General features: G+C 41.9%; 1 protein-coding gene across 3 annotated transcripts in view; it reads right to left on the bottom strand.

Moving 5' to 3' along the window:
* The window catches only part of IST1 (IST1 factor associated with ESCRT-III), a 49,900-nt gene that overhangs the window by 26,197 nt on the left and 2,271 nt on the right, over positions 1–21,432 (bottom strand). For all 3 annotated transcript variants that reach the window (XM_085887948.1, XM_085887950.1, XM_085887949.1), the window contains exons 2-4: positions 17,052–17,154; positions 11,515–11,695; positions 3,115–3,202 (exon numbers count right to left, since the gene is read on the bottom strand). In XM_085887948.1, coding sequence (XP_085744074.1) covers positions 3,115–3,202; positions 11,515–11,695; positions 17,052–17,139 — 357 coding nt within the window. In that variant the 5' untranslated portion in view covers positions 17,140–17,154. The remainder of the gene's footprint in view (positions 1–3,114; positions 3,203–11,514; positions 11,696–17,051; positions 17,155–21,432) is intronic.

Here is a 21,432-nt window from a genome sequence, read left to right as displayed (position 1 = left end):
TCACATAAATGGTCGCCAAGGCATGCGTGTACAGAGTTAAGGGATAATTTATGTCCCATGGTTTGGCAGCTATATTGGATTTAAGAAAATATTAAATAATGTTTTCTCTGGAACCGCTTAATCAATCGACGTGAAACTTCACAATTGTGATCTAGTTGTGATAGGGAATACCGGATTTAAATTTCAACTTGATCGGACACATGGTCTGGCAGCCAGATTTATTTATTATTTTTGACATTTTCTCAAATCGGCCAATGCTTATAAACCACAGTCCACTGTAAGTCTACTTTTACCGGAGTGTATACTAGGTGGGACTCTTACATTTCCTCCAGATAAAAGATTGGATTGATTGGTATCTTGGTCACTACAGCAAGAAGATCTGATCCACAGATAAACTACATGCTGAAATTGAGACGATCAAGACTATTTTTCTTGATCATGAGTATCCTGAACAGATCATCAATATCTGTGTATGTATACATATATATATATATATATATATATATATATATATATATATATATATATATATATATATACATATACATACATATACATATATGTATCAAAGAATCCTATTATTGGAGCTGCTAAATGTCCTGTATACCTACGTCTACCTTGGAAAGGCAAAGTGTCTCAACGGTTTTCAAACCAGAACAAACAGACAGTGTCCCATTCTTACTATGCTGTTCAACCACGAGTGATTTTCACCACTCACCAACTGCTTCCGTCAGTCCAAAAAGATGTTCTGCCGCCTCTCATACAAGCAAGATTATTTTGAATTTCAATGTCAGTGTGTTGCTATGTATGTGGGCCGCACATCTTTGAGATTGAAGGATCGTATTGAGCAGCATGTCCTTTGGGGATCAGACAGGGCCAGTCAACCGAATAGAGACAACCAACTCTGGCTTGTAAGAATGTACATAATGACAACTTTTCCCTGCATCTCTACAATTGGTTACCATTGACTGAATAATTCTCAGTGTGCAGAGCAATATCATATTGGCAGGTTAAAGATCATGAGTAGAGGATGCATTTTAGCTCACTTTCATGCAATGGAGGCCACATACATCAGGTCAACCAATCCTTTTCTTTGTAGACAGAAATAATTTATCCGAACTTTATATCTATTTTGACTATGATGGCGTGATTGTGTGACAACTGTAGCACAGTTCACGTTGTGTCATAATGAAAACAACCCCCACCCCACCCCCCCCCCAGTCCCCCATCTAGCTCTCAGCTAATGAGCATTACATTTCTGCCAGTACTTTGGTGATTCATCCCCGCCTACTCATTATTCATGATGCTCTATGATTACACCAATCAGGTAATCCTGTCCTTTCTTTCTCTCAACCAATGTTGAGGACATTACATTGCAACCTCATATTTATAAAGTTTGGTTTGTTTGGTTCCGGATCCCCAAAAAATTGGTGCTTCTTCATCTGATTGCGGCTTTATCCTAAGGAGTGCAAGTCATGCACATACACACACACACACACACACACACACACACACACACACACACACACACACACACACACACACACACACACACCTTACGTTTGTTGAGGTGAGATGTTTATTCTAAAAGTTAAGTTGAGTCAAAAGGTAATAAGTTATAAAGCTGTAGTTACACTAAGCTGCGTGGAAAGATCACCAGAGTTTGGGAGGTTTCTGGGAATAGAACCATCAAGCATTTATGAGCAGTTTGTGGATGTATAAGCTTTCACGAATGTTCTCTCTCCGAATCTATATAAATTCAAAAGCAGAGTGGAGATAAGAAGTTGTCATCACTTGCTTTGCTCTGCACAAGACCATACCAGAGTGCTTTCTGTATTGCTTGCGGTTCACCTGTGAAATAAACACGAGTTTGACTGCAACCCCTGCTCGGTTGATCTCAATCAATTAAATAACCATTGGGTTTTGTGGCAATATTAAAAGTTCTGTTCAGATGTCATTAAAACTCTGCTTACATTGATAATGATACTTTTATGTATTTCTTTCAGAGGGGAAAAAAAACCCCTTCCTTGCTCTGAATATGTCATGCACAAAAATCTCTGGAGAACAGTTATATTTACAGGGTTCTAGATCTAAGAATTTCTAGAATGTTGAAAAAAAACAAACTCATGCAATGGTCGTTTAATTGGAAGCCATGGGGGAATGTTAGCGTATAACATTTTACAGACCGTGAAGTCCTCGGGTAATGGCATTACCTCTGCATGAGTTTAGCATTGATGGAATATATATATACACACCAATAAAAGGCAGTGTGTGTGTGTGTGTGTGTGTGTGTGTGTGTGTGTGTGTGTGTGTGTGTGTGTGTGTGTGTGTGTGTGTGTGTGTGTGTGTGTGTGTGTGTGTGTGTGTGTGTGTGTGTGGCTTCCTTCTTGGCACTATGGTGCAGTAATTGGTGTTTATTTTGATCAAAGAGGTGTGTTGGGCTTTGGGACTCTGCTCCTATCGGCGTTTTGTGACAAAGTTTGCAGAGATTGCCAGGCCCCGGAGGTTTAATTGGACAAAGGAATGCCATAATACATCCACACACGTGTTTGACATGTCAATCAGGGGTTGGGTGGGAGCCCGATGATGTCAGTCAGGGGTTGGGCATCCACACACGTTTTTGTTTACCCCACTGATGACGGGACTGGACATCCTGGACAAGGATGCAAGCCTCACTACTTCTGTCTTCCCAGCCTCCCACTAAATCACAGCCACTCTTTCATTCCTATAACTATGCTTGTATATCCATATATTGTATTAAACCTCCGAGTATGATGGGTTTTTTTTTTTTTGGCAGAAATACTCGTATTTTTATCCAGTTTGATAGTGAAAGCACTTCCAACCTTTTCTCCATCACATGTAGTTGAATGCTTATATTTAAATATCCGATTTGAAACCAATTATGTGAAAATCGTAAACATTACATTATATCCCCGATAACTACCTGCAGATAAAGATATTACAACAGTTTACCTTTTGCACCACTAACACTGACTTGATCACATTATGCAGAATTGTTTAAAGAAATAGCAAAACAAATTGGAGTGACACAGAAGAAAACTGACAGTTCCACAATCTACAAATAGAAAGATCAAAAAGATTAAGTATACTTACAACTTTGAGCTCCAGCACTTCAGACTGTAGTCTGGGTGCAGCCCAAATAAGGGAAGAGATTGATTCTTCCAAACCAGGGTCAAGCTCTCTGGACACAAATTTGACAACATCAAGTTCAGACACTGATCTAATTTAATTTCACTTTTTCAACAAGTTAATAAATTGGTACAACCAATTGATTAAAACAAACAAACAAAAAAACAAATCATCCACTGTGATCATATCAACATTTTCAATGCACCGATACCAAACAGGACTTAGCATCTGCTAAATAACCTCAAACTTGCAAAAACCAGGCTCAGTAGAACCTTAACAAGTCCCCATAACAAGGCGAACGGTCAAGGCCAATATCACAACACTAAAGCTTTCCAATTAATGCAGGCCTTGCACAGGTACATGTGTAACACCATTGCTGGAGCTTGTACATACCCAGAAAACAACTAGAGCTCTTGAAGACCTTTGGCATTCATGAGAAACAAAATACCGGATGACCCAGAAGTAATGGGGCAGTTGCCGGAACAATAGTCACTACAATTTCATTATTATTTTGATTGTTAATTGATTTTTGTTTGATGTTATTAATTCATAATTATTTTGATTGCAGAATCCCCAAAAGTGGAAGATTTGAACCATGGAGGATCTCTTTTCTGCTGAAATGTGGATTCTCTGACTGTCCTATTACTTTTGGGCCACCCAGTACATCGATGCTGAAAACTATCGATTATATCACAATGGTGAAGAGAAAGTAAATAAAAGCAAGTCAAAATATGTTGCATTTGCTCGAGTGCTCGGAATATGCCTTTTAAGAAATATAATATACTGTATTCCATTCTGAGCACATAAACTAATGCCACTTCCATAACACCTGCGAAAATAATATTGTAGCTTGTATTTATAAACCAGTAAAAACCTAGAAGGGGACGCTTCGACGTCGCCAGATATGCCTCCACCCACATTATTACATCATCATAATACTTGTACTAAGTTTGATTTAAATCCCTGAATCCAGACCAGATTCAAAATATTAAATAATTCTGGCTGCCAGACCAATCAGGTTGAAATTGAAAACACATTTCCCATGTCTACGATGTATTGTGATGTTTCACATCAATTGATGAAGCGGTTCAAGAGAATTTCTTTTTAAGATCTTTGTTCCCTCCGATATGGTTGCGAGACCAATTTCTTTTTAAGGGTGGGGGGGGGGGGAGAGAGGCGGAAATAATAATAAAAAAAATTAAAAATAATTAAAAAAAAGGTCTGTCAGCCATATTGGAGTGAACAAAAATCTTTTAAAACGTGAGCTATTAATTATTCGTGAACACCCTGGTATCCCCAAGTCTTGGGAAATATGTGGGTGAAGTTTCTGCTCGATCTGTCAAACCATTCTGGAGAACAAGATTTTTAAAGGTTTATTCTTCAAAAAAAAATCATAGCTGCCAAACAATGTGACCTATGACATCATAGGTGGAGAACTTTTTGTTCCTCGTGGATTGGTGATCATTCATACCTGTAAGGTTTTGCCTCGATCTGTTTAGCCATTTCAGAGAAGAAGATTTTTAAAGGTTTTTATGTTGAAAAAAAAAATGGCTGCCGAACCACATGACCGATGATGTCATCAATTTTTTTTTTCCACCATCCAATTTAATGCTTGATGACCCTCAAAAATGTTCATACGCATTGGCTAAAGCATTCGACGTATGCAATTGTGATGCCATAACGAAGCCATCGATGACATCATCAAAACAAAATCACAAAAAAAAGCATTTATTCCCCATGAGTAGTATTTGGCATGTGCCAAACTTCAATATTTTTCCATAGAGCGGTTTCGGAGATAGGGGTCCAAAGTTCTCCCTGTTTTCAAGATGACTGCCATACTACGTAACGTATGACGTCGTAATTATCATTAAAACATTCTACATGAGAAGTTGCACCAATGGTGAAAATTGTCTCAATTCGACAAGCAGTTGTGGAGAAAAACACGAAAGTTCTGTGCAGACAAAAAAAAATAACGGACCCAAACGCAATACCCTCTCCTTCAGCGAGGGTAAAAATGGGGAATTCTGTAACCAATTGTGGCAGTGTCGAGCATTGGCCATTTGTGCCATCGAACTACAATGCAACACGATGACGTTTGGAACATAGACACAAGAATAAAAAAAAGAGCAATCAGAGATTGCAGACCCTCGCCAGGACTTGTTTTTTTGTGGTGTGTTGTGTAGTGTTTACATACTGGTGTGTAAGGTAATTAATGAGATATAATTAGAACTGCCAATTTATAACTGCTGGCAGTGATGACCGGGTATCAAGACGTCCCACTTTGATCGGAAACCTGACCTTGATCCATGACCGTTTTTATTATTATTAAATTGAATTCAAAATGACATTACAATAAATTGAATTCAGATCAAATGGAAGACCAAATAGGTACAGTCAGTCCTGCATTGGAGCAATCAGAAGGAACCCAAACAAGCAAATAGAAAAGATGAAGTCATCAGGAGGAACCTGGATAGGATACACATTTCAGCTGCTACTCCTCTACCCTCAAACCCATCCAGGCACAGTCAAGTGAACCTTATTCATCAAAAAACAAAAAATACCCCACATCAAAAAATTAAATAATTTTGGCTGCCAGACCATGTGCCCAATCAAGTTGAAATTTAAAACAAGTATTCCCCATCACTACTAGATCACAAATATGAAGTTTCACATTGACTGGTTAAACGGTTCCAGAGAAAAGATTATTTAATATTTTTCTTAAATCCTACATGGCTGCCAAACCATGTGACATCAATTATTCCTTAACTTTGGGCAGGCATGCCTTTGGGAACATTTATGTGAAGTTTTCCCTCGATCTGTCCAGTTGTTCTGGAGAAGAATATTTTAATATGTTTTCGGGCAAATCCAATATGGTTGCCAAACCATGTGACCTATGACATCATGTGTGTGAACTTTTTGTTCCTCATGGATAGGTGGTCATATGTGTAAAGTTTCACCTCATTCTGTTCAGCCATTCCAAAAAAGATTTTTGAAGGTTTTTTTTTAACAATATGGCTGCCAAATCACATGACTGATGATGTCATCAATTTTTTTGTGGACCATTTTATCCCGAGATAACCCTCAATTTTCATGCTGATCGGATGTTGCGTTCCACATATGCGATTATGACATCATAACAAAGGCACCTATGACGTCATATAAATAAAAACTCATTCACCCATAAGGAGTACTTGCTGTGTGCCAAGTTTCAATTTTTTCCTTGGTGCAGTTTCAGAGATACAGAGGTCCAAAGTTTTTCCAACATGGCTGCCACACCAAGTGACCTATGATGTCATAATTACTATAAAAACAAACATTCTACATGAATCGTCACAACAATGGTGAAAATTTTGTCTCAATCCAACAAGTGGTTACAGAGAAAAACACCAAAGTTCTGTGCGGACAAACAAACAACAAACGGACCCGAATGCAATACCCTCTCCTTCAGCGAGAGTTATTAGAGATAGACATTATGAAAATTATAGCACGCATCTATTCACTTCTAGTTAGATTGCAGCAGAATCCCTAAAAGGTTGTCTAGCTCATCTAGACAAAACTGCCAGGTTTTGTCAGTCACCTTTTTATGCCTCCGCCGCCTTCGGCATTATGTTTTTGGGTTGTCCATTTCTGATCAATTTTGTCCCACCATCACTTGTGAACCACTGAAGGGATTTTTTTTTATATCAAACTTGATATAAAGATGAACCGATTAGATTTTTGGTTCAAAGGGTCAAAAGTTATGTGACCTTGAGCTGAAAGTAGCAGATTTTGTTTCCACGACAACTTGTGAACCGCTAAAGGTATTTCGACCAAACTTGGTGAAGGTGCATAGTGATGAAAAGATGAATTTACAATTCAGCCGAGGCAAGGTCGAGTGAAGCGAGGTTGAGGTAGTTTATTCCTGATACGTGAAACATCCTGCAACCCATACCTTCAGAAAACGGATTTTTTTAGAATGCCAGCTGGATTTTCCATCCAATCATCATGTAACTTTGTTAAAAAGAATTCTCCATGGTAGGTGCCCCGATGTTGAAGGCTTTGTGTCAATCACTCAAGTAGTTGTGGAGAAAAAAAAAAGGTAAAAAAGGTGAGGGCAGAAGAAAAAAACAAAAAGTAAGGGCAGAGGTCTAAAAACCTTTGTGAATAACAGAGAGAAGGTTTAAAGTTACTGCATGTAGGATGGCAGAGTGTTGGGAGACGGCATCCGCGTCTCTCGATCAGTCCTTCTTCAACGAGTTGGGGGGGGGGGGAGAAAAAAAAAAAGAGAGAGATCGAGAGAGATCGAGAAAGATCGAGAGAGATCGAGAGAGATCGAGAGAGATCGAGAGAGATCGAGAGAGATATGAGAGATGAGATGTCTGCTGCAATCTAACTAGAAGTCCAACAACATCTAGCACATATGCGGTTCTTAAACCCTTTGGGGCAACCTTTCCAGCATGAGACTGGTCCCGCAAATTGGCCGCCCACTGTCTGTGGGCAGCACAATCTTTTTGACTTGACAGTCCCACCCCCTGTTAGTGTTCCATCCTCAACCAGGGCTCCACAGCTCACTTCACCAGCATGGCCTACAGTCTTCTGGCCAATGGCTTGTTAGGATGCCCTTTATAATGTGCAAATTACTTTCCGTGTGCCTTTGTGCCACAAGTCCTCAACTGTACAGGAGGTTTTACACAATACAACCTTACCCTGTTCTGCTCTAATGTTTACAATGACTGCCCCCATCAGTGCATACATTACATATGACTTACCCCTGACAGATCCCTAACAAAGGGGTACTCAATCCTACTCAAGCACACAGACCATATTCTCAGTACAATCTATATATGGTTCACCCTATAACCCACTCAACCTAACAATATTTTGCAGGAATTTTCAAAAATTAAGGCACGACTAACTTGTGTAACTGTCCTGAAGAACAAGGGTCTGGTGCAATATTTCGACAACGGATTGGACTTCATCTGGGACTGTGAAGTGGTCATCGGCCTGCTGGGTCACCATTCAAGTTGGTGGTACCTTAATTTTAAGTGGTGAAGCCACTTTGATATTTGGGTATGTCCTTCCTTCCACGTGTTCATAAAAATTGAAGAATAAGAACTTAAATTACCATGTTTAATTTTAGAGGGTTCTAAAGTGCAATTTTAATGGGTTTCGTTTGTTTCTAGGTTTTGCCTATTTCATAATAAAAATGCCAAACTGAACCGCTTCCTTCGGACACTGGTGCAATTTTTACCTCCGCCACCGAAGGTGGATGGAGGATATGTTTTCATCCCTAATCTGTTTGCTTGTGCATAGGATATCTCAAAAAGTTGTGGATGGATTCGGACGAAATGTGATGGAGAGCATGGGTATGTGACACGGACGAAATTATTAGACCCTCCACTGAGTGGCCATTCTAGTTTAATGTGGGTCTTCTTGAGTATGACGAGTTTTATTTGCAAATTTGCAGGCATTGGATTTTTTTCATACGCAAGTCCTAACAAATGCGTTTTAAATGAGTTCTGTGTTATTGCCATATGTAATCATCTATCAATATAGATTGCAAAGGCTAAACACCAAATAAAACAAACATTCTCTCAAATAAGATGTGATCTTTATATACATCATACTGTGGAACGATTCAGCTTGTTCATCCTCATGTGTCCTTCTCCCACTCCCCTTGATCTCACTTCTGCTCTGCTGTTGGTGTTTACCCCTTTCCATTTTGTTCTCTTCCAATCTGCTCTTGCTCTTCCACTACCCTTGTTGATGCATCCAATATTTTTAATGAAATTTATACAGGTTGGCAGGATGGCCTAGAGGTACGCATGCTCGCTGGGAAGCTGCCCATCCTGGGTTTGAATCTCGACCCAGCTATAAACCGTCATCCTGGTGTTTCACAGGTAGGGTATTCATCAATGTGCATGCCGTCCTTTGGATGGACGTTGTCCCAACTGGTTGTCCCATCTGCCAGCATTATAAGGTGGACAATAAAGATCCCACAGTGTCCAAGTTTGTGAAGAGTAGGTGAGATATCACCGGCACCCTGAACAAATACCAAATATCTGCCCTAACTGACAGAGGGCATTGCATCAGCAGCTGTGCCGCTTATGCTACCCGCAGCCTTGTGCTGTATACGAAAGAAGAAGATACTGTGGTACTCAATGTAAAGCTCATCTAGTTCCCTCTCCCTCAAGATGCTTGTGGAAAAAAAGTTTTGGCATAAAAATGCTGCCACACACCGTTAAATGCACAGTAAACATAAACATAACCAAGACATCTCAAATCTGTGGCTCGTTATTTACTTTATCGATTCAGAAAATGTAATCTAGCACATGTATATAATTACAAGACACCATTTTCATCAACAATGATGAAAACCTTGTGTGCTGCATGACTTGCATCTTGTCTTCCTTATTATAATTCACAGACCGGTGTTTGTGTGCTTGTTTGTCACGCTACTCCTATAGTTATGGGCCAATTAGATCCAGACTTACTACATAGGATCAGCATGACCCCAATTAGTGTAGAGGAGTGTTGTTATCTTCACCGGTGGTCTTAGAAATGGGGGGACGCAAATTCTCTATGTAAATGTGTGTAGTGTAGTGCCGCCTCCAGGTGAGAGAGGGTATTACAAGTCTTCACCATTTATAGTACATTCCTGTAATCACATATTCCAGTGCAGTGAAGTGTTTTGAATTATGTTTGTTGAAGCAGTAGGTATGTTTCATGCACATAACCTGGGGTTTTTCTTTTTTTTGGTTATACAGAGCTATCAGTTGCCTATACACTGCCCAAATAAAGTTATACGTCAGAATATATTGCATGTGTTGGGGAATATTCCTTTTAAAACAAGTTGCCTTTTCATTTGATACTGCACTCACTGTCTTTTCTTTTTCATCAAAATATATAATCACATTCTGTCTTAAACCTATAACCCCACTTCTTATCCTGTACTCCTCTCCTTGGTCGCTGTTAGTTATTTTGTCTGATTCTCCCCAAGGCCAGCCGAAAGTCACCATGTTCTGTGTTTGCTTGTTCTCTCAGCCCCCTCCACTCCCCCTTGAAAGCATATAAAATGTCAGAAAAATGTAAACTTAGTTCAGTGCAAATCAATGTGGATGCTTACATCTCAGTGTTTTGAACTCCTTGGTTGACCATGTTAAAATAAAATTCTCTGAGGAAAGTACTTTCCGTTGTGGACAGTGAAATTAATTGTGGCTTTCATTTGAGTAACAGGATTTACATCGAGTCGGTTAAAACGGTTAACGACAAGATTCTACAACAAATGCTTGGAACAAGATTGCCCGTCGGGTGGGTACTCTGCTCATCTTGATAATTTAACGTGAATGGGCAAAGGTTACAGATAACATCAGGGCTGTTCTCTCTCATGGAGATGTCCTCACAGTGTCTCTTGTCTCAATAACAAATATTTGTACTGCATTGAGATTGTGATGAGTGTCAGGCTTGCGTCTAATCCTGATAAACATAAAACCTCAATACAGTACAAATACTTGTTCAGTATTTCAAGGATGGTCGTATTGTTGTAATCACCAAAACATCAACAACAGAGTCTTTGTGGATCGTATTGTGAGCTTTCAACTGAACAAGAAAAAGCAGTTGGTGTTAAAACAACCTCATGGCCATTATAAAAAAACAGTACAAGTCAAAACGGATGCCTTTTTTAAAAAACAGAGCTGGAGGTAAACGGTTATATTCCATGTTTCCCAACTCGTGATGCATTCGATTGTGCAAATGACCACATTCCCTGGGGCATCTCCACACAGTGCAGAATCTACAATTTATTTCGGCTGAGCACTTGTCACCCACAGCATGGTAAAATAGGGAACTGAACTTGCTTGCATGTGGCAGTCTTGAGTAATGGCCATTTGTGAGGATTTACCTATCACCAGCCTGCCAATTTACCTATTATATCAGCAAATAATTCAAAGAGCAAGTGGATCTTCAATATCATCATACGTCATTCAAGCCTGGCTTTAGCACCAGCTGTTGTGGCTGTTTAACTCAGGCCTGTTAATGTAAAGCCTGTCCAGCGGATTTTGCAGGTTTCGGCTGTGGTTCTCATGCAATTCCCTACAAGGCCGGCGAGAACATGCGGCGATACTATTGTAAGCATGTCATTTGAGGCAGGTGTTTAAAAAACAAAATCTTCAGTCAAATCAAATGAAGCAAGTAATGCAAGGAAATGTACCTCTGTTCGTGCTTTATGTTCAAACTAAACGATTTTAGGTTGGTAACCATTTTAATTATTAAACATCTTATCTGCATTACATTAATATTCCAGAGAGGAAAAAAAAAATCATTTCATACACTTAATCCAAATCTCCATTCGTGGATTATGTAAATAATCAGCGAAATTCCACTCACTTCATGGACTGGATAAGGCCAAAGCGTGCAAGTAGCAGGTCACAGAAGAGCTCAAGGATCTCCATGGCTTCCACAAGATAATCTTCTCGGATTATGTGCTCCACTCTGATACGTGCTCTCTCATGTTTCCCTCCTGCCAGATAGTCGGCAATATCTTTACGTGCCTTTTGAGCGAGCTCAGCTGCAAGGAACAGTGTGGAACAATCATCACCAGGTGAAAGATCAACACAGCAAGGCAGAAACAAAAGTAACACTACCCTTTGGAGAAGTCTTATAAATCAAACCATCATCGAGCCGGCAAGCTGGGAATAACATTACGCATTTATTGCCACATCCGATGCAATATATATGCTCGAATGGCGATGAGGTGCTCCAATTGAAACTGGTCGATCTATATATGTAGCTTTTTGATGCAGAGGGTGCATCATAAAAATTATTGGCATCAAAGCCAATGACCAATTGCAAATTCAGAGTCGGATAACAGAAGCATGCTCAAAAACAGAGAAGCCTTGGAAGACAATACAAGGACACAGTCATTACGTTGGCATGCATAATCAAGCTTCTATAAACAACCGATTTTATAGTTGTTCTATAAACAACCGATTTTATAGTTGTTACATTAACAACTGTTATGTTCCTTTTCTCCATTCTAATAATTCTCCTTCATTGTATCCCTCACATAAATGTTTTCAATTGTATCTCTGACTTAAAAAAATTTAAATCCCATATTGCAATGCATGATCGTGTTCCATCAATCGGCCTTTTTTTTCCAACTTCAGTGCCAATTCACCCCAAATCCTGAAATCTACCTCCTCCTAACTCCTCACCTGTTATACCCTCTCCTTCGTCCCTTTCCATCTTGCCCGTCATCCTACCTCTGCTCTTGGCAACTCTTCAATGTCTTCTGCTTCAGTATCAGCTCCTCTGTTGTCCCAAAGTGTGTGGTGTTCCAACATCTGTGGGCTCCATTCTAACCTCACAGATATCTCACTCTCTCAATCAGTATACTCATCACCACAAACATGCTGCTTCCTTCCACTCAGCACACCTCCCCCTCTTCCCAAACCCTGAAATATTGTACCTCCCCCTGTCTGCTCCCTTCTTCACCACACCACTACAAAGTCTCATCCTTCCCCTCTCCCCACCTTTCCCATTGCCCTCCTGCACCTTGGCTCTCAATCGTCTCCTGCTCTCATCGTCTCCCCTCCCTCTCAAAGCAACGTTCACACTCTTTCCCCCTCCAAAATTCAATCTCACCTTTCTCAAAAAACTACCCCCCCTCAATCTTCTCCCTCCAACCTCCTCCCTCACTCCCCCTTCTCAAAGTTGCCCCCCTTCACATCCACAAAGCTACCTCCTTCCACTGCCCTCTCACCTCCATCTCTTCACTCCACCTCCTCAAATCCTCAACTGCCTTCTTCCCCTCTCTTGTACCCCCTCTCCCCCATCACCACCAAGCCATTTCTCCTCCTCCTCCAGCCCTCTCCACAAGCTCTTCTGCAATACCCCACACAACTCTCCTTACCTGCTCCCCCCCCTGCTCGCTCGTCCTACCCTCCCCTGCACACAAAGCCTCCTCCCTTCCCTCTTCTTTAATAGTGTGGACCTCAAACATCCGGGGCCTTCACTCAAACCTGACAGATCTTTCCATACAGGATGCCACTGACAAACCAGATATAATCTGCCAAACAGAAGCTTTCCTCCTTCAAGACGTCTCTTACTCCCAATTATCTCTCCCTGGTTACTCCCTCCTCCTCTGGTATGACAAACCTGAGCCTTGTCCTGGCAGCAGAGTTGGTCTCTTCATCTAAGACTCAATTCCTCACTCTCACCTCCCCACACCCCCAGAAATACATCTGGCTGAAGCTTGGCGAGCTTCCCCACCACTCCCACCTCATGTTTATATGTGTGTTATACCGTCCACCAAACAGTGAAGACTCCATTTACATCTCAATCTCCAAAAACATGGACCAACTTCGATCCTCTCATCCTAACTCTCTCTTCCTCATATGTGGTGACTTCAATTTTCATTAAAACCAGTTGGCTGGGTGTGGGTCCCTCTCTCACCTGCCACGGCACTTCAGCAAAAGAGACTTCTGTAACTCATTGGAACTGACACAATCTGTCAACTTCCCGACCCAGATCTTAACCAGGAACACTCCATCTCTTCTGGATATGATTTTGACCAATTTCCCTGAAAATATCATCTGTTTTGCCTCCGCTCCAATCGGTTCTTCTGACCACATCCTCGTCAAAGTGGACATCTCTCTGGCTATTATCAGAGAACCACCTCACCGCCGTCGAGTCTGGCATTTCACTCAAGCCGACTGGCAGGGTCTCCAAGCAGCCATCAAACTTACAGACTGGTCTCCTATAGCTACTTTCTCCAATATCAACTCATCCTGGGAATTCTTTCAAAGAAACTTGCTCTCCCTCATGCACAGATTTATCCCCTCTCGTCTTCAGTTGTCCTACCCTTCCTCCCACCCTTGGTTCTCTGAAGCTTGTGGCGAGGCAGTTGTCCTGAAACAACTTGCCTTTGCCACATGGAAAACAAACCCAACTGAGGGTAATTCTCAGTTCCTTCCATAAAGCTCAGAACAAGTGCATATCTACCCTCAGGAGAGCCAGAAAACAACATCTTTCTAAGCTCAAGTCTGAACTTTCAAACCTCTCTCCCTCCTCAAAATCCTGGTGGCATCTAATCAAATCTGTTTCTGGTGTATGTTCCCCTTCTATCCCCTCCCTCACCTCAAATGGTCGCACTGCTAATACCGCACGTGAAAGGCTGAATGCCAAAACTCCACATTTGCTTCTTGTGTCCCGAATCCATCGCTTTCTGGACCCACCTTAACCTGCCGCACCCAGCTGTTCCTGGACTCTGTGTCCTTTTCTCCTGACAAGGTGGAAAGTTTGCTGTCAAACCTCGACTCAGATTCTGCAACCGGTCTAGACAGCATCAGCCCGCGTGTCCTAAAAAACCTGCTCTGCTGCTCTTGCTCACCCTCTCTCTGTTCCATTCACCCTCTCATTTGCTCAAGTTCTTCTGCCATCTGCTTGGAAATCAGCAAACATTACTGCTCTGCATAAAAAAAACGGTGCAAAAACAGATCCCTGCAACTACAGACGAATCAGCCTTCTCCCAATCATCAGAAAGGTTATGGAATTCATCATCGCTTTAGACATTAAATCCTTCCTCTTCTCCAATGGCTTGATTTCGAATCATTATTTGGATTCAGACCAGGTCACTCTACCCTAGATATGCTCCTTCTGCTCTCCCAACAACGTCTGGAGGTCCTCAATGCCAGACATGAAATCAGAGCCATATCCATAGACATATCGCATGCTTTCAATACAGCCTGGCACCATGCCCTGCTCACGAAACTCTTCCTGTGGTATCCAAGGTCATCTCCACTCATGGCTTGCAGACTTCCTCTCCCGTTGCAGCCCACGTGTGGCCTTTAATGGCGTTCTCTCATCACCTCTTCCTGTCCAGGCTGGAGTTCTTCAAAGCAGTATTCTGGGCCCTGTTCTTTTTTCTGGTTTTCATCAATGATCTCTCTGACTCTCTGGAAAACCCTCTGTCTCATTGCTGATGACTCCACCCTCTGACATACCATCGACCATTCCTCAGATCGGCAAGCAGCAGCCTCTTCACTCTCTGCAGATCTGGATAAAATCACAAGTCTCTCAATGTCTCTCAATGGAACATGTCTCTCAATCCTGACAAATCTCACACTCTCACCATGTCTCTCTGAAAGGACAGACTGGAAACCACCCCACACACATCCACTTTCTCAACAATCCTCTTGAAAAAATCTTTTCATTGAAGCTTCTGGATATCACTATCTGCCATGATCTTTCCTGGGAAAGCCACATTTCCAAGCTGGCTTACAAAGCCAGTCGCTGACTGCTCAAGAATCAAGAATCACTACTCACTTTCACTCCTTCATTCCTCTTTTTTCCCCACCTTTGGAACAAACTCCCACACTCTCTTCAATCCCACTCTTCCCTCCAGGTCTTTCAAAACAGCTGTTCACCACCATCCCTTATCTTCCCCCGTCTAAAACCATGATCTTTTCTACCCCCGTTAATCCACCACAAACCCACCTCCTTCAAATTCCCTGCAGTGTCCATCTTGTTTACCCTGTGTACCCTGCCCCATCCCTCTCCTTTCTACAGATCTCCTCATGTCTCTGTTCCACACTGCTTTTCCTTCCCTTCCACACCCCTCTTGTCCGCTGCTCCCCTTTATTGTACATTCTGTGTTAGCTCTCATACGAGCCTCGATATTGTGTTAAAAAACAGATTATGCAAAATACAAACAAATGATGAAATAAATAATTTGTAAATGCCAAGGAGAAGAAAGGACAGGAGAAAAAAAAAAAAAAATAGGACCACTGGACATGCACCTTATCTGGACCATGGCTTAATGTTGTAACCAAAATTTAGTAGCATTCTGACTGGTGGGTCTGGAAAGGAAGGTTTTTGAAGGAATTTACGTGATTTTCCGAAGCATTTACTAAGTCTGCCATTTTGACACACTTCCAGGCATTATGATTGGCACAACTTCCGCAATTTAATTAACATCCCTACCCTGGCCTAATGCTGTAACCCAAATTTGGTAGCATTCTGACTGGTGGGTGTGGAGATGAAGGTTTTTGAAGGAATTTATGCGATTTTTCCCCCCAAAAAATGATGAAGTCGGCCGTTTTGACACACTTCCGGTCATGCGATCGGCATGACTTGCAATTTAACATCCCGACACTGGCCTAATGCTCTAACCCAAATTTGGTAGCATTCTGACCGGTGGATCAGAAGAAGAAGATTTTGGAATGAATTTGCGTGACCACCATTTTGACATACTTCCAGCCACGTGATCAACATGGCCTCCGCAATTCAACATCCCTACCCTGGCCTAATGTTGCAACCCAAATTTGTTAGCATTCTGATTGGTGGGTGTGGAGAAGAAGATTTTTGACTGAAATGACTTTCAACAAACTGTGGCATAAGAATAAGCTTTCAATAATCAGAATGAAGAACATGTCTTGTTCGTGAAGGCCAGTGTCAATTTGTGTCAACAGACTGGTAAAAGAATGGATGAAATCAACAGAATGTTGCTCTCATGGCATGCCAACCGCTGTAGGAAGCATGGAGAAGCTGACCGTTCAGGTGCAATCCTTCATCGGAGGAAAAAGGTTCTCTTTTGCTCCAACGAACAGTTAATGCCTGAAATGTAAGCATCTCCTTGTTTCTCACAGTGGTTAGCATGCCACAGTTAACGATCTGTTGATCCCATCGATTGCTCCTTTACTTCATTTACCAGCCTCACAGTTTTAATGTAAGCACCCATGATGTGTGAGCTACACTTTCTGGTAGTGTATTGTGAAGCATTAACATGTCCACACCTTATCTAAAAACTTTGATTCAAACCGTTCAAGGTGATACTGTGACATTAAAATTAATAAAAACGAACCAAATTCAAGAACTCCACATTCAAAATCCAAAATGATATCATAATAAATAAAAAAACTCACTTTTCTTCTTTTCAAGTAACTTCAGCCTGTTTACAACCAATCTCAAGTTCACCCGCAGCCGATCTCCCTTGTAGCCACCGTGGAACATGATTTCTCGACCATGCTGAAAAATAAAATGAGCAATAAAACCAATCAGACTCAATACAACCAATATGCATTCCCCCATCCCTTCCGACAACATCAAAGACGCAGAATAATGTAAATCATTGTTACCTCTGCCACCGAAGGTGGATGAAAGTTACGTTTTCACCAGTTTGTTTGGCTGTGAGCAGGATATCTCAGAAAGTTATGGACAGATTTGGACGAAACTTGGTGGACAGGTTGGGTGTGTGATAAAGTGTGTGACAAGGACGAATTCATTCAATTTTGGTGATGACACGAATAGTATAATTGTTTGAGACATTCTTCACCATTGACAGGTGGGGTCAAAAAACGATATACTGTGAAGGACGATATTTCCAAAAGTTGTGGGTGGCTTCTGACAAACTTGGTGAATGAGTTGGGTAGGTGACAATAACAAGCCGATTATAGTTTGGTTAAGGTACGGATGCAGATTCAGCCTAAGATTTTGGGCTACAAAACGTAAACTGTTCAGCCTGGTGGAGTTATGTGCTGTACCAAATGACGTTCCAGTTTTAAAAGCTAGTTTGATTGAACTTGTGCCGGAATTACATGCAGAACTAGAAGGGCACTCGGTAGAGCGCATACCTCCGCCACGCAATGCTTGATCCACGAGAACATATCGGGCCCAACACATTTTTGAAATATCATACAATATATCGATTTTGGCTCTACCTCTCAATGGTGAGAATCACTTAAAAACTATATAATTCTCGTATCCACACCCGGATTCGAATCTTCACCAAAATCGAATCAATTCTTCCTTGTCACACATCCAACGTGTCTGCAGAGTTTCGTCTCAATCCGTCCACAACTTTTTGAGATGTCGTGCTCTATCCTTTTTGGCCCCATCTCTCAATGGTGAAGAATCACATTAAAAATTCTAGTAGCCAAATCCGGATCAGGATCTTCACCAAAATCTAATCAGTTCGTCCTCATCACACACCCAACCTGTCCACAAAATTTCCTCCAGATCCCTGCACAACTTTTTGAAATATCTTGCACAAAAACAAACAAACACAAAAGGGGTGAAAACATAACCTCCTTCACCTTCGGTGATGGAGGCAACTAGATAGCTTATAGAACACATTCGTCCATGCAGTCTTTTGAAACAAGGACACGGGTGGGGTCTGCGAGCGGAAAATTTGATTGGTCATGACAACGTAAAATGCCGTAATATTTTGTCCAAGTACTGCTAAACAGAAGCGCCGAAGTGGTAATTTGTGTTCTACAGTGTTAAAGTATACAATTCAATTGAAATAAAATAAAGATTTTAAAGGTTATAGAAAAATTTAAAAAAAATTCGGAAGTTTACCATCATTCATGCAGAGTCTTTTACACAACCTTATCGAACACATTACATGAGTCATTTGTGCCTGTTGTTTGTGTATCCTCCATGACATCCTTAGAAAGAGTAAGTTCCCTGTTCGGAATGATTTTCAATTTTGTTTGACCGCCAGGCATGCAGACAGAGTAAACCAGAACGGCACTCTTCGACATCGACCGACATGCCTCTCCCCGCATTATTACGTGATACATACATGAACCAAGTTTGATTTAAATTCCTTCAGCTGTTCTCAAGTATCACATTTTTTCCTGACATGACCTCTGATCTTTGCCCTCTTGCTCCCATAATCGAATCCGTTCATCTTTGCATCATTATACATACTTGCACCAAGTTTGACTTAGTTTGACTTCAGGCATTCTAAGTTATCGCGGAAACGAAAACCTATCACAGGGACACACAGACCGATGGCCAACCTGTAGACAATGCCCCCAGTGACTTCGTCGGCAGAGGCATCAGAATTATCTCACTCCTCTCTGTGCATGCGCAATCAGGACAAATTCAGAGCGAAAGTACCGCTAAACTACAGCTTTGTTTTCCAATTAATGTTTAAAATATAACATTCAATTGAAATCAAGTTGTTCCTCGATCATAAAACTGACATTTGCAGACACACAGACAGAAAGATAGACAGACTGACAAAGAGAACCAATTGCTTCATCCCGTTTTTCACTCCGTGTGTGTGTGTGGGGTAACAAGGAGAGAGGACAGCATACTTTACATTAATACTAGAGGATAAAAAGGCACCGACGAACAGTAGCAATTTTCCAGACTGCTCATCATAGCGCAGATTGGAAACATTGATTTCCGGGTGATTCTTTGCTCTTCATAGTCTGCTGTGTCGATGCCACTTGTGACAGCTGATGGTTCGCTGGTTAAAACAACCAAGTCTGCTTTACTTGATGCTATTGAAAGCTCAGAGAAGGTTTGCTTGGCCTCAACAGCACCAGATGATTGTGTGCTCATAATTGATGGAATGGCCCTTCTCCATAGCTTGCAGGACATACCAGAAACTTTTGGTAAGCCCGCCGATGATATGACTCGTCTAATCCAGCTCATGAAGACATTCAAGAACAATAGATTGGATTTTGTCACGGACAAATATCTGTCCACCAGCGTCAAAACCGTTGAGAGAACACATTGTGGCGATGGGGGCACCAAAGCCATTTGAGTTTGTAACAAAATGAATGAAACACCCACGCAGTGGGAAAAAGTTTCTCATCGATGGAAAAACAAAGAAGCCCTTGTTGAGTTTTTGTTCACCCATTGGAAGGATGTAAATATGTATTTCTGTGCCACCGAAGCCGATATCTATATTGCTCATGGATCTGAATGTCATTGATTGAATATCCGTGATTCTGTTCTGTCAGTTCAAGCGATAGACAAGATGAAATGTAATCATGAAGAGGGAGACTCCTGTGTTTTGCTTCACTGTAAACGTGCCGGCAGCTGCCATAGCGGTATGGTATGAAGATGTCAACGATGCTAGGTATGAAGTTTTCTACCTTGCATCATCAGCACCGTGTGAGCATTGCATGCCTCCAACTAAGGATGTTACAACACATCAGGCATCCCTCGTACCACCTGCGATATTTCAGTGCCCACTTAAGCCCATGATAAATGCCCCATCCCCTGATGGACAGTATCCAACAATGAACTGTCCATCACATGGATGGCAATGGCCCCAGCCCCGGAATGCGTCCTCAAAGAGAATGTTAATTCTAACTGTGTGAAAACTCGTTGTGAAAGGTGGGCTGTGCTCAGGTTGTAGTGTTACGACTTTGGAAGCCTTGTGCACACAGACAGACAGCAATCCCCAAGTTTAGTTATCTCGATAAGTATGTGTTTATAGTTAGGGTCCCCTACCTGTGTCTAACGGGAATTACATGTGTGCGCTGCGGAGTTTCTTTTACAACAAATCTCATTCACTTCACGTCGCACACCGGCGCCATTGCCCACGTGCGTTCGACCACGTACGTACACGGAGATTTTCATCGCCTCAGCTCTGACTCTACCCCTTGTCCAATCACGCACAGAGGGCGACTTTCCCACAACACCCCGGCCAATGAGGGTGGAGATCACACGCAGAGGGTGACTTTCCCACGCCACCCCAGCCAATGAGGGTGGAGATCACGCGCAGAGGGCGACTTTCCCAAGACACCCCGGCCAATGAGGGTGGAGATCACGCGCAGAGGGCGACTTTCCCACGACACCCCGGCCAATGAGGGTTGAGATGCCACAGAGGGCGACTTTCCCACGACACCCCGGCCAATGAGGGTTGAGATGCCACAGAGGGCGACTTTCCAACGACACCCTGGCCAATGAGGGTGGAGATCACGCGCAGAGGGTGACTTTCCCATGCCACCCCAGCCAATGAGGGTGGAGATCACGCGCAGAGGGCGACTTTCCCAAGACATCCCGGCCAATGAGGGCGAAGACCACCTCAGATGGCGATTTTCTCACCCCGGACAAGAAAGATATAAAGGAACGCCAGGCTGAGGAGGCTGGTCATCTTGGGGGTCGCAGTTTTGTTGCATTCATTTGTGTTACTGCATACTAAAAATTTATACAATATATTGTAATATAGCATGAATAATAATTAATTTGTGTCCCAGTGTTACTGCATATGAAATGATCGGTTTCATTCGGCATCGTAAAGTGTGGTAAGTTTGATGGAATATGGAATGTGTTCGCCAATAAAATATGACCATGAGATGGCGTATTAATCCTGATTCAAAGACCAACCACAGATAAAGTCCTGTTATATGGGCATATTTCATCAGAGCACATGATACAGACAGGCAGACTTTCCACCGAAGATGACAACTTGCTCCGGAACCATTTTCGTTGGTGTCCCCCCCCCCCCCTGCTGTCACCTCTGCTACTGCAGACATCAAACATTTCTCGAGTAGTTTT

The sequence above is a fragment of the Eptatretus burgeri genome, chromosome 7 (genome assembly GCF_056783735.1).
Source record: "Eptatretus burgeri isolate ZD-2024b chromosome 7, Ebu_testis_v1, whole genome shotgun sequence".
In the NCBI taxonomy this organism is placed as follows: domain Eukaryota; kingdom Metazoa; phylum Chordata; class Myxini; order Myxiniformes; family Myxinidae; genus Eptatretus; species Eptatretus burgeri.
Note: the sequence above shows the minus strand (reverse complement) of the source record. Positions and strands in the feature narration are given on the sequence as shown.